Here is a 13263-nt window from a genome sequence, read left to right as displayed (position 1 = left end):
CTTTGTTAGTGTATCCACAAAAATCATGTTCGGAAATTTCAAAGTCATTGCTGATGCTGATTGTCAGAAAAAGGCATGAACATACAGCAACATTTCCTTCACACAGCTTTTCAAAGCCACACAGGCAGACAGCAGCAGGCATCTATTGTAATGCCACCTTCTGCACCCTACAAGCCTTGCTGGACTTATCTTACTTCCACGCTGTGGGTAAGGCAATAGCTCACAAAGTACTGAGTTTCCACTAAATAAATTACTTCAGAATTACTCTGGCACACTTGCATGTGCAAACATTTGCAAGAAAAATGGAAGTCAGAAGGCATAGAAATCAATGTTCCTGTCACTCAGTGGTACAGGCAAACCCAAATCTTACTTACAATTATTCTATACACCATTCTTTTGCCAAGGCAGCAAAGCTCCCTTCACTCTTTGTGATCAAACAAGGTCATCAATCTGTCACCCAAACCAGAAGCGTGGAAAGGTAGTTTGTTTCTTTGTTTAACTTGTTCAGGCTCTCCCACCAGCACAGATTGTGAGCTGACAGAGACCTGTAAACACCCTCATGGTAGTAAAACTGCAGTTTCAACACAAGCATTATTATAATACCACCAAGCAAGTCTACACAGTCTGTGTTCTACCCTTCCCAACTCTCTATATAAACAAGAAAATAATTAAGCCTTTACAGTTTCACCATCATCTCCATATTTTGAACAGGTACCCGTTAGCATTCTGGCAAAAGATTAGTAGAAAACTAAGGATTTAAAGGGTGCAAATGAATAAAAGTAACAATAATATGAAACACGTTTTAAAAAAGCCACAAAAGTGTGGACATTAAAACGGCAGCCATGGAAACTGTCACAATGTACAACTACTGTAGGAGGATCCTGAAACCGAGGGCATCCTAAGGAAAGGCTGAGATTGTCTACAGGGAAGCAAGGGAAGGAACAGATGGATTGTTATCACAAAGATCTCACACAAACTGCTCCGTACCCTTACACAACACGACAGGGCTGTGTGTTAATTACCAAAGAAGCCACTGAAGGAATCAATTTCAGCACATTGTCTTTATTTTGAGAAGGACGCAAGAAAAAGATACGTTCAGGCCATAATATCAAATGCCTAATAAAGCTGGTACCTTACCCATCTGATACTGGCTGAGACAATCAAAAATAACAGGAGGAGTTCCAGAACAGCAAAGGGTACTCATCCACTGTATCAGCTCTTGAAGTTAAGATCTGCACAGAGTAGGTGAACAGCAAAAAAAGCTTGATTGGTTTCCTTGTGATTGAGTGCAACCACTGAACAACAGGAAAGAGTAAGACTGGTGCAGTCAGCTGCTTGCTTCCATGCACAGGACAGTCTTACCACCTCCCAGAATGCCAGCACTGAGAAAGCAACAGAACAACAAAAACCACCTCCTCAGAGAAGTTACAGGCTTTGCACACATGCATTCTTACGTTACTTCTGAATGCAATTCTGTCAATCTAATTTTGACAACTAAACTTCACAGCATCAAACCTTATTAGCAAAGGTGTAGCACAGCAAAAAGACCGGCTGCAGCAGGCACAGCAAGCAGCAACACTCCGTGGTGGAACTCGGCCCAAGGCCAGACAAGGCAGCACGTCATGACACCTCATGCTTCAGAGTGGCCCAATGTTTCCATGCTCGGGATTTGTTCAGCTAGCCTTAGGCATATTGCTCACAGAGCACTGATAATTCTGGCTTCACCGCACGCCACTCGCACCGCACGCAGGCAAGCTGTCCACGTTGTGCCACGTTACCTCATTTTTATTGAGCATACTTGCTCTTCTGTCTGTGGGCAATTAACTCAATTTGCGACAAATAAAAGTTTCAGCAACCAGTTTAAACTCCTCATCAGGCTTTTGGCACGGGCTGCAAAAAGCCTGCCAGCAAACTATGGCCACAAGCAGCAGTTGTTTCCCTGGTTAAAACTAATTCTGCAGCGAGATCCCTCTCCTGCCACACCACAGACTGCAGCTTTTCATGGCAGCTACCCCTGCCATGCAGCTCCCTCACCTCTGCTGCACAGGAGAGGGCACATCCTGTAGAGGTAAAGGGCCTGTATGTATTTGCTTGAGGAATGACTCCAAAATACACAGTGCAGCAATCTGCTCAAGAACTTAGTACAGACTTACTTCAAATAAGAGACCACTATGTCCTCTCTCTGGCCAGTCAAGCTAGACATAGGAAAAAAAAAAAGGGGAGAAGCAATTGCTGCCATTCACACACAGAAGTTTACTGAAGCAAATGGCTGGTTTTGAATGTTGCCTCCCTTCTTCTCTAACCCCTAACACAACACTGCCTCCTCTAACAACACAGTCTATGTTCTCACCTCCGCACACTTTCCTACTGTCTCTCAGACTTCCCCTAACAGAACTGCCTGCATTGCCAAAAACCCAGCCTGCTGGGCTGACTGCTCTGATCAGGCAATAAAACTGGAAGGCCTGGGTCAAAATTTGCCATGCAGAGAGACTTCCTTACTGCAAACACACGTGAAAAAATAGTAGCCGAGTTATTATGGAGTGCAGCTCTCCACATGACAGAAATCTTCAGTTAAACTACAATTCTGTTAATTTTGTTTTACCCCTTTACACCTCATTTGCAGTTTGATTTGTTACAGTCTGTACATTGATACCTTACAAAACTTCTCTCACTGTGCCACCTGGACACCCATATTTGTCTGGAAAGTTTCTTCTTATCTTGACTGGAGTCTATCTTGAAAGTATACAGCCTGCTATACTGCAGTTTATTACCTTCAACAGAGCCTGAAGAAGACAAAAGACATCTCAGGACTTTAAACGGTCCATTGATGTTCTGTTGCAACCTCTGTTTAAGTAGACAATTTGGCTAAGATGGCCTAAACAGACAGGGAACAAATCAGAAAGATTAAGCATATGACAACCACATAAACAAAATTCCATCCCAGATCCTGGTATGAGCTCCAAGTAGCATTTCTGCCTTATACTGCAGCATTTTTATTTCTGCAGTTAGAAATTAAAACTCAAAAAATAATCATTTTTATTAGAACAGCATCCAACTGCAGAAAGCAGCCCTTTTTCACATTTGTTTATCTAAGAGCTCATCACATGACCAAGCTGCTACAAGCAGAAAACTGAAGCCTAATGGAAAGGACCAAGCCCAAGCTTCCTCACATATCAGTGCGTTGCCCAAGCTGACTGCACCTCTCCAGAAATGCTTTCCCAGGCACAAACTGGACAACAGCTAACATACACCATATAAAAAATGATATGAGCAAATACAACCTCTTTATTAACCTGCCAGAAAGCTAACAAGGACTAAAATGCATCGAGTGCCCAGCCTGGATTTGCTCAGGCCTTCCTAACTATCATTTCTACTCAAGTCCTTGTCTGGGTTCCCCTGGGAGGTGACCTCACAGCAGTCAGAGCTTCCGCAGATTGGGAAATCCAGCTACCTGCAATAGCAGTACGTGGCACAGCTCTCAGGGTATTAAAGTGTAATGGGGGAAAAAAAGAAAGAAAAAAAAAAAAGGGGTGAGTTTAAAGAAATGTGTTCTAGTCAAGGTCAATAAAGCACACAAATACCTTTATTTTCTGGTGAATATGCCTCAGCGAATCTGCTGTACCCATGTCCGCGTTGTCACTGATGTACACAAAATCCAGCTTCATTTTTGTGTCCAAGTTTAGCATTTTTTGGATCTCCTTTCTTGTAATCACAATGACCTCTAGAAGAGGAAAGCAGGATGAGATCAAGCAGCAGCAACACTCTGGAGCTTTGCCTTTCACCCTACCCAATGCTGTATAGCTCTCTGGACACCACCACCAAGCACAGCATCGCAATGCATTGGTTAAACTATTGCCAACACCAGCTTGGCAAAGAAATGGAGTAGTTTGTGAACAACAAACTCATTGCACCTAGAAAAGAGAAGGCAAAAGTGTATTTGAAGAACATCAATGGTGACATGCACAAATTTTCAAAAACGAAGGATATGAGAACAGAAGCTTTGTAGGAAGAAAAATGAATGAGAAAACAAAAAAAGTGAGAAATCTTTTCCCTTGGCCTCAAAGAAAAAGCAGCAGGCACACACTCAAGTTAAAAAAAAAATAACAAAAATTAAAAAATCACCACCCACCCATTGCATTCTCCATAGGATTTTAAACAAAGTACAGCAAACACTACAGCCCTTTGCCTCAGAAGTTCCTACCATACAACAAAACCATGATAAGAATATATCTGCATGGGTCAAAAATGATGTCCTCCTGAAACTGTTAACAGAAAAAGAACTGTAAACAGGAGAGCTGTATGGGAGTTGTGTGACAGTTTGGTACCAGAGCTACTGGAGGGCTCTCCTCTCACTCCTGTGCAAGAGGCCAGCTAGAAGTGGGGCAAGAAGTAACCAGTGGAAAAGGAACTGGTGTCAGGTGGAGGCTGTAAGCCCACAATTCAGCATAAACTTGGCGAGGAGGACAAAGGCCTAAATATTAGGAAGGATGACATGCTTGCAGTTGGGACACAAGGGAAGCAGTGAATCAGATTGGGGAATACCTACTTGTTAACACAAGCAAGTAGTAAGAACCAAATTGCCACCTAACAAATAATAAAAATTATGATCCAGGGAAGGAATCCATTCTACTGCACAATTTACACAAGAATGTGCTGTTTGGTCAGGGAGCAGAAGCAAGAAAAACAAGGAGGTGGTTAGTTGCTTACTGAAGCTGCATGTGCAACCTCACGTGGCCAAGTTCTCAAAGGACACATGAAGGTTCTCAAGGATTTCTTAACAAGACAAAATAAAGGCAAAGGCCTACATTTATTTTTCCCTTTGTTCTCAGACACCAAAACAGTAATAAGCTAACGTGAATACATCGTGCATGCTGACTGGTACATCCCCAAAGAAAAGAGCATTGGTCTGGAAAAAAGTCACATTCTCAACACAGAGCACAGAATGTCAAAGAGATGCTCTGCGATGCAGTCACTGAAGAGAAACGAAAGAAGCAGCAAAAAAGCAAAGTCAAAAGCAAGCATTACAAGGCTGCCAGCTCCCCCTGTGCTGCTCTGTCTGAAGCCCAGCACTGAGCTGCCCTCTGCAGCAATGACTAAATGCCTCACACAGGGCAGATAACCCTGAACTTCAGGCCAAACTGGAACAACGCACCAGGAGCCATCCAAGAGAGCTGACGTGCAGCTCACACCACTGTTATTAATGACTCACAGAAATAAATGCAGAGAAGACTTCTGATTAACAACATCAGCAAAGACGCCAAAGTTAGGAAAAGTGTATGGATGAGGAGAGCCTTGGTGGGGAGCCAGAGGGGAATGACAAGGGGTGAGAAGGGAGCATGCACAGGAATGCAGCCTGTAGCTAAAAGGCACGACACTGGGAACAGCGGCTCCAGTCGCAGGTGGAAGAACGACTGACGGAGGTGGTGCCAGGAAGGCAGCAGGGCCGCCTGCCCTCTTCCCCACCCCGGGCTCTGCCTCACCTTCGAAGCCGGCGCGCTCCAAGAGGTTCAGCGGGTACCAGAGCAGGGGGCGGTTGCCCACCGGCAGCAGCGGTTTCGGGACGCTGGAGGTGAGGTCCGTCATGCGGGAGCCGCCTCCAGCCGCCATCACCACGGCCTGGAACTCCATCTGCCACACAGAAACGGCATCACTCACCCACGGCAGCACCGGACCGAGCCGGGGTCACACCGGTTCGCTTCAGCCCGGCCCGATTGTACCCCTCTCGGCTGCTCAGAAGCGTGCGCGGCCTCCCCATCTCTCCCGCCGCCGCACCGCTCCCGCCCGGCCCCGCCGTTACCTCCGCTCCGCCGGCGCCCAGCACCTCTCTGACAGAACCACAATGGCGGCGCCGGCGCGCAGTGCGCATGCGTCCGGAGAGCCGAGCGCATCGATGTCGGAGAGCGGCGGGAGAGCGCCGATCGGATCGATCACCTCCCAGCTTGTCGGCCGGGTCAGCGAAAGGAGCACCGAGGGGAGGAGCGCGGGATCACCGAGCCGCGGATTGCCGTTTGGCTGAGGGGAGGCACAGCGCCCCCGTGCGGCCTGGAGTGGAACTGCACCGTAGGGAGGCTGCGGGATGCAATGCAGGGAGTGGTCTGCAGGGGGACAATTTCCGGGAGGGGAGAGGAGGAGGGGGGGTTATCTCCAGCCGGGCAGCCGGAAACCACAATCTGGTTGCATTGAGATGGGAGGGAACCAGTGAACCCAAAAGATCACGGAGACAAGAGGATAAGAACTAAGAAGGGGGTGCTCCCATGGCCGGGAAAAGGACAACACACACAGCCCCCGCAAGGCACTCTCCACACCACAGACACAACTGTGACCATTTAGTGGTTTTATTGCCACTAGTCCCAGGTGTTCTTGTCAGTGTCGATGGACATGCAGTTATACACGGCGAAGCGCAGCAGCTCCTCACATGTCTTGACCCTGAGGGCAAGACACCGGGTTAGGGCTGTCCCCGAACTCTCCCACTGCCCCCCATGGTGAGGAGGCTGAGCGTCCTCATCCCCAGGCAAACTCACGAGGAATATTTGGGCAAGAACAAGGAGCAGGAGCATGTGGAGGCCTCAGGCATCCTGTCCAACCGCTCAGGGCTTGGGAGAAAGGAGAGATGAGTCAGGGGTCCGCATGGCAGGACCACAGCCTGCAGGACAGCCAGACTCACATGGACCGGTCTGGGTAGATGGTGAGCTGAACTGGGAGGCGGCTGCGGCCGGTGATGAACTTGAGGAATCGGCTGAGGTCCTCTGAGAAAGGACAGGAAACAGAGCTGAGGTCACCTTCAGAGCTGGGAAAGCCAAGGGACATTCCCAGGGGAAAAAGTGACCCTGCAGGCCTGGCCCAGTGGGTAAAGAGCAGGACAGTGGTTGCTCACCACTGGTGAAGTTCTTGAGGGCATCCCAGAATTGCTGGATGCGGTTACTGTCAAAGTCCTCAAAGGTGACTGTATCAAGGAACACAAAGGGGCTTTGTGAGTAGATCTCCACAAAGGACAGCAAGGTGGGGTGCCAGGGTGCAGGATGACTACTTGTCTCCACACAGGACAGGACGCAGGCGGAGGACAAGCAGCAGCCATGAGCACAGCTTAATGCTGCCCGCTACTTACTGAACTTCTTCAGCTCATCCACCGTCACCTCAGGGTTCCCACAGACCTTCCTCTCCAGCTGCTGCCAGGTGAGCAGGTCCAGCACAGCCTGGGGCACCACGCGGAGCAGCCCAGCACGAATAGCTGCCACCTGAGGAGAGCCATGTCACCACAGCAGTCCCCTAACCCACTCTGAACAACCAGGCCAAACAGAGAGTACCTGGAGGACCTGACAAGCGATCTCTCCCCTTGCATGGCCGGGACCATGGCGTTACCTGCTCCTTGCTCTCCTCCAGCCGAGCCTTCTGCACCAGACGGATGAACTCTTTGCGGTCCTCAAAGCGCACCACGGTGCTGCTACCCTTTGGGATCAGCTCCACCACACGCTGGTCGCTCCGTACCGCTGTGTAGGTCAGCTCCTTGCCAAACATGAAGTTGAAGGCCTCCCTGTCCACTTCCTCCAGCATCTCCAGCAGCTTCACCTACCAGCCAAAGGGACAACGCTGTCACAGCAGAGCTGGAGGCAGCTATGGGAGCACAGGGCATGGTCCCAACCCTGCTCACCAGCTCCACATCCACAGCAGCAAAGTCCTTGCTCCAGATGACCTCCTCTCCTGACAGCTGCTTCCACACCAGACTGGGCAGAGCCAGGACCTGCAGAGGGGTTGGAGATATGTCCACCCCAGCACCAGCTGAGGATGATCCAGCCAAGGAACATGGTGGCAGGGGAACCAATGGCATGGATTTGACCCACATCAAAACTGTTTGCCAGCCAGGCAGGCAGTGCTACGCTCACCAGAATCTCCTTGCTTCTCAGGGCTGCTCCCATGAGCTGTCCAATCCACTCGTACTTAGGGAAGTCCTTGCAGGAGGGGTTGGGGACGTACATGTCCCTGGTGTCGCTGCTGCTGTTACTCTGTGGGGGGGGAGACACCGAGATCTAATTCAGCCTCTGGGCCTAATTCAGGCCCAGAGTCTACTGTGAGGATGCTGCTGGGCTGGGGTGCCAAACCTGGTTGGATGTGCGCACAAAGAAGGGCAGTGGCATGGGGACATCACCAGAGCTGGGACACAGCTCCTCTGAGATGTCTGTCAGGCAGTCCCGAAAACCCCCGCCTGCAAAGGAGACAGAGGTTGCAGTGTGGGACACAGTGAGCCTGCAGGATTTGACTACCTGCACCTCTACCCATGGGGCACATGTGCAGAGCAGGGTACCATTACAACAGAGACCCCCAAACTCTGCTCAGGGAGGGACAGGAGAGCTCTCACCGTTATCAATGACGCCCTCCGTGGTGAAGTCACACTCCCACCACTGTCTGTGGGTCTGAGGCCACCTGTGGGGAAGCAACAGCCCTGTGCAAACCTCCTCCAAGAGGAACAGAAGCACTGATCACCTGCATCCTGCTCCAGGGAGGTGACACGAAGCTGAAAACCCACCTGTAGTTTAGGAGATGATTGTTGGTTTTAGAAGGCTTTAGGTTTTCATATACCTGCAGAAGAACATCATGGAGGAGGATGGAGAGGCAGTGATGCTGAATGATGCCAAATTATCAAGCACTTGATTTGATGCTGCTGTACCTGGGTGAAGACTGTGTTCCGGCCACTAGGGTCCAGCTCAGGGTGAGCCCGGTGCTCACGGGCCAGCTGCCGGTTGATGAGCAGCTTTGGCAGCATGCAAGGTGGGCTGCTCTCTGAGCTCTGCAGGCAATGGGTGATGAGGGTTTTGCCCAGCTTGCACAGCTGCAGGAACGGCTTCATGCCCTAATGGAGAATACGCAACGGGGTGAGAGGCCTGATCCTACCCCACGTGCCCTCTTTTTCCCTCCTCAGCATCACAGGAGATGCTCAGCTCCCCCATCCCTCCAGCAATAGCTGAAGTACAGAACAGCAGAGCGAGCCCTGGTCTGTCTTCCTTGACTCAAAGAAAAGTGCAGAGAAAATGGGGACATGTCTCAGGGCACCCAGCCCAGACCAGGATGCTATGGTCCTACCAATATCATCTCAAAGGAGCCCAGAGAATGCTCACCCTCAGCACGCTGAAGCTGCTGTCACTCTCATCAGAGATGGGGATCAGGTACCCCAGGACACTGTCTAGGAGCTGGATGAACCTGAAGACCAGGGAGGAGAAGGTGAGGATGGTGTGTAGGGTCTCCAAGCCCCGCAACAAGCACAGTACCCCCAGGCACTGAAAGCAGCTATGCTTGAATGGGGAACCACAAGGCAAAGTCTGTATCACACACAGGAAAGGAGCCAGCAGGTTTTAAGCATGACACATGCTAGAGGCCAGAGCATTGTTCTGCCTGTTGCTGTCCCCATGCTGTACCTCTGGATAACTATGGCCCTGTGGTACAGTACGTCTGTGTCCACCCCTTCCAGCAGCGGGTAGCGCACCAGCTGGGCCGCCTGAAACATGTCTGCGTTGAGGCTCAAGTCCCCCTCCCAGAAGGACTTGAACTTAATCCCTCGCAGCCGGACGTTGTACCCTTGTTCTGCCAGGGAAGGACAGCAGTGCTGTAGGTGCATGCCAGCTTTTCCTCCCATGGCCCCACAAAGCAGCTGGTGGGACAGGGAAAAAGCCAGAGGTGGCTTCACCCCATGCGTGAGCTCACCTCGGCACTCCAAGATGCGGATCTCCAGTACTGGCATGTGGGTCTTCATGTCACGTAGGATACATACATCCTGATAGCTGTTCCTGCAGGCAGCACGGATTAATGGCAAGACTGCAGGGCACAGCCCTGGTGAAGACAAAGCTGGGTTCCCACCAAGGGCATGCCAGCATCCTAAAGTCCTCAGTGGTGAAAGCCCCTAAGCCTCACCAGGGCTGCAGCAGGAGGGGATGGAGCAGAGAGGAGTGGCTGCCCACAACATAGAGGACGTCCTGAAGGAGGTGGGAACCGCATCCAGAGAAGAGCCAGGAAAGAGCACAGAGTCAGCAAAGACAAAGCAGGGCAGGAAGGCAAAGTGGCCACGAGCGGCTGCTTCAGCACAGACGTTGGAGCAGAGCTGGCCACATAAATAAGAGGGAGGCACAGTGAGGGTGGTCCGTTTTTGGAGGAAGCAGTGATCTGAGAGAACGAGCGAGTCGGTTTGTGATTCACTGGTGTTTCCGAAGCCTCTGCCAAGGTCCCTGCAAAGACCGATGGGTATGAAGGGAAAAACAACTGCGGCTGCCGGCATGCAGAGCGGAGACAGCTCCTGCTGCCAGGAAAGGGACCTCGATGGTCTCACAGGTGTTTCTTCAAACAGAAATCATCCAAAAAGTACAAACAGGCGAGTGATGGGGGAGGAGGAGAAGGAAATATTCACACTTCTGGGTGCCCATCTCAAGAAAGATACTATGAGGATGCAGGGCAGATGGGGAGGTAAAGCACTGCAGCTACAGCATGGCAGAGGCGCTCAGAAAGCACTCAGGCAGCAGCAGCGCACCCCCAGAGGCAAGAAAGAGGAGGAATGTCCTCCAAAACCCCTAGCTGGGAGGAAGCCGCAGCTCAGCTGACACAGCATAGATGAAGCTCAGAAGCAGAAATGAAGGTGCTGGGCTGGCAGGTGGAGTTGGGCCGAGGCTGCTCCTCTCTCGTTACTCACTCGTTGATTAAGACAGTTCTCAGGTGCTGCAGCCTGTTGGCTGGCCCTCCATACACAGCCACCCGCCTGGGGACGTAGGAGTTGATGCATGCGTTCAGCATCAGCCACAGCTTCCTGGGGACAAGAGAACGATGCAGCATTGTCCTCCCATCCCGAGCTGCTCAGAGATGCCCCCAGAGGCGTCCCAGGGGCTGTATCCTCCAGGAGCCTCCACCTCGAGCTGCAGCCCAGGGAAAGCTGCGCTCGAGAGGAAGACTATGTCCCTTCCACAACCACCACCAGGGAAGGGACATCCTCAGGTCTCACTTGATGACGCTCCTTTTTTTCATGTGGAGCCGCACCCAGTGCTGCCCAGGCAACCCGTTGCTCTCCCAGTAGGTGTCTCCCTGGTTGTCTGTCAGGTGGGTTATTTTGAAGTCATCCTGGAAGAGTGCAATGAGCAGAGGGAGGAAGCTGAGCACCTTTGGGCAAACCACAGCCATGCCCAGGATGGTTCCTCTGCAGATGCCCATCTCCTGGCAGCTTCACTAAAACAGCAGAGACCACCACTGTCCCTTCCTCTCATGGAGGTGATTCTCCCTGCAGCTGTGGGATGCTTGGGCAAACTGTGCCACAGCAGAGTGTAGGGGACAATGGAGCCCCACAACGCACCATCTGTGAGGAGACCTCTATGCTGTTGAGGTGGTCCTTAAAGCAGTCCTTGCAGTGTTGATCCCTCTCGGTGATGTCATACAGGAAGCGCCCCAGCTCCATGTCCTGCTCATAGCTCCAATTTGGAGGCATCGACCTATGGAGAATCCGTGCTAACAGAATGAGAAGACCATGCTGTGCCCCAAACCCACCCATCAGCGCCGTGGCCCAAATCAAGGCAGCTCCAGCATCCTGCTGTCAGCACACAGGATGGCCCCAAGCAGCTGCATCTCCACTACTATGCCAGCTGTTTATGGCCACCCCAGCCCAGCAGGAATAGTACTACGCAGTTGCTCCAACAGGCCCTGCAGCAAAGGCCATCGCGGGGTGGCACTGATGCAGAAGGCATCAGCCATCACCCGCCCTCCCAGCCCTGCAGACATGGTCTCCCCCAGGGCACTGTGGTACCACTCCGCGAGCTGTGCTTGTACCGAAGCTTCTGCACCCCAGCTTCGTCCGGCTCGACTGACACGGGCTTCTTTCCCAACTGCATGGTGTATGTCAGGTCCACCACTTGTTCCCAGCTAAATGAAGGGATCACGTAAAGGAAAATAGAGGGTCAGTGCTTGGTTTACCTATGTGATTCCTGCCTTAGCCTGGTGTAGAGGTGCCAGCAGTGCCCAAGGGCTGTGGGAACAGCACTGGGAGGACTGGTGTCACTCCATAGACTAATGGGATAGCAGGGATGGCTGTCTGGGGGAGCCAAGGGGTTGGAATGGTTGGCTCCCTGTCTAGGTCTCACTGCATGGCAGCGAGATGCAGCTGTGTGGGCCTTACCTAGCCACAGGTTTGTAATCCGTTCCAAAGGTCTGGTGTTGCTGCTGGATCTTCTCCACCGGATCCACCGGCACCAACTTATCTCCCCCATCTCCAAACCGCTGCGCCAGGACCCAGCCCTCCTCCAGCTCATGACAGACCCCGTTCTCCTCCAGGTGCTCCTAAAGCACACCCGGCCCGAAGTGACACATCCCGGCCCGGAAGCGGGCACGGAACCGACAGCAGTGCCCCCGGCCGCCGCCCCGCCGTTACCTTGCGGAGCTTCACCCACAGCCCCGCGCTGTTTCGGTACTCCTCGCCCGTAGCGCGGAGGCAGCCGCCCTTCCGCACCTCGATGGTGGCTCGCGCCGCCCGCTCGGAGCCCCGCGCCGGCCCGGGGCCGTCCCAGACGCTGAGCAGGCTGCGGGACGAGGCGGCGGCCGCGGGGTCCTTGCAGATCTTGTACTGCACCTCGCGGGGCACGTAGCACAGCGCGGCGGGCAGCGGCCGGGCGCGGCGGAAGCACTCGCTGCACTGCAGCAGGAACCGCAGCCGGCCCAGCACCTGGTGCGTGGCCTCCTCGCCCGCCCGCATCGCGCTCCGCACCTCCGAGCCCCGCACCGCACAGCTCCCGCACCGCGACGCCCCCTCCGCCCGGCTCCGGGAACCCCGGCAGCCGCCTCCGCCCGCTGCCGCCCTCGGCTCCGCCTCCGGTCCCCGGGGCCGCCGTCATCGCCCCACCCGCGGCCGCCGCGCCGGGAAGCGGCCGCGTTCCTCCCGTCACCCCCGCACCGCCCGGCCCCGAGCCCGACAAGCAGGCCGGACGCCGGGAAAAGCTCCGTCTCGTCGGGGAAGAGAGGCTGCTGGGGTCACGCTACAGGGGAAAGTAAGGGGTGGGCACGGCGCTGCCCACGGAGTCTCGTACCACAGAATCCCGCCCCAGGGCAGCTGTAACTCTGAACTCGGTCACCTCGCGATGATTCACATCGTGGTTCAGGCGCTTGTCACATACCGGGGTGAGGTGGTGGGGAGCTATCAGCCCCACCCTGCGCTGCACGGAGCTCCCTGGGCTGGGCACACAACATCTGCGTTCAGCAGAGGCTGGCAGAGCTCAAAGGTCTCCCCCTGAGCTGCCTACTATCACAGCA

The 13263-nt window shown here is 53.1% G+C and overlaps 2 protein-coding genes across 2 annotated transcripts in view; both read right to left on the bottom strand.

Annotated features, from left to right (window-relative positions):
- EIF2B3 (eukaryotic translation initiation factor 2B subunit gamma) overlaps positions 1-5929 on the bottom strand; it is a 92374-nt gene extending 86445 nt beyond the window's left edge. The window contains exons 1-3 of the mRNA XM_052667026.1: positions 5798-5929; positions 5481-5628; positions 3582-3721 (exon numbers count right to left, since the gene is read on the bottom strand). Coding sequence (XP_052522986.1) covers positions 3582-3721; positions 5481-5628; positions 5798-5866 — 357 coding nt within the window. The 5' untranslated portion in view covers positions 5867-5929. The remainder of the gene's footprint in view (positions 1-3581; positions 3722-5480; positions 5629-5797) is intronic.
- Positions 5930-6321: 392 nt separating this feature from the next.
- LOC128072832 (E3 ubiquitin-protein ligase HECTD3-like) lies at positions 6322-12748 on the bottom strand. The gene is made up of 21 exons (XM_052667025.1): positions 12389-12748; positions 12137-12297; positions 11791-11883; positions 11321-11456; positions 10976-11091; positions 10670-10783; positions 9694-9776; positions 9408-9573; positions 9111-9192; positions 8663-8845; positions 8522-8574; positions 8354-8418; positions 8097-8200; positions 7881-8000; positions 7649-7738; positions 7360-7566; positions 7106-7235; positions 6875-6943; positions 6665-6746; positions 6522-6593; positions 6322-6426 (listed from the first exon to the last, which is right to left on the bottom strand). The coding sequence occupies exons 1-21, from the start codon at positions 12707-12709 to the stop codon at positions 6345-6347; spliced, it is 2529 nt and encodes an 842-aa protein (XP_052522985.1). The 5' UTR covers positions 12710-12748; the 3' UTR covers positions 6322-6344.
- Between the last annotated feature and the right edge of the window lie 515 nt (positions 12749-13263).

This window comes from Tympanuchus pallidicinctus, unplaced genomic scaffold (genome assembly GCF_026119805.1).
Source record: "Tympanuchus pallidicinctus isolate F22 unplaced genomic scaffold, pur_lepc_1.0 scaffold7, whole genome shotgun sequence".
NCBI classification, from domain to species: domain Eukaryota; kingdom Metazoa; phylum Chordata; class Aves; order Galliformes; family Phasianidae; genus Tympanuchus; species Tympanuchus pallidicinctus.
This window is presented reverse-complemented; position numbering and strand designations above follow the sequence as displayed.

What these genes read in the sequence shown, in the direction of transcription:
- LOC128072832 (XM_052667025.1), bottom strand. Translation starts at nt 12,709, where the DNA reads ATGCGGGCGGGCGAGGAGGCCACGCACCAGGTGCTGGGCCGGCTGCGG. An exon ending in TTGTGCGCACATCCAACCAG is followed by an intron (nt 8,001 to 8,096) that starts GTTTGGCACCCC and finishes CCCCCCCCACAG; the next exon opens with AGTAACAGCAGCAGCGACAC. An exon ending in TGGAGGAGAGCAAGGAGCAG is followed by an intron (nt 7,236 to 7,359) that starts GTAACGCCATGG and finishes GGCTCTCCTCAG; the next exon opens with GTGGCAGCTATTCGTGCTGG.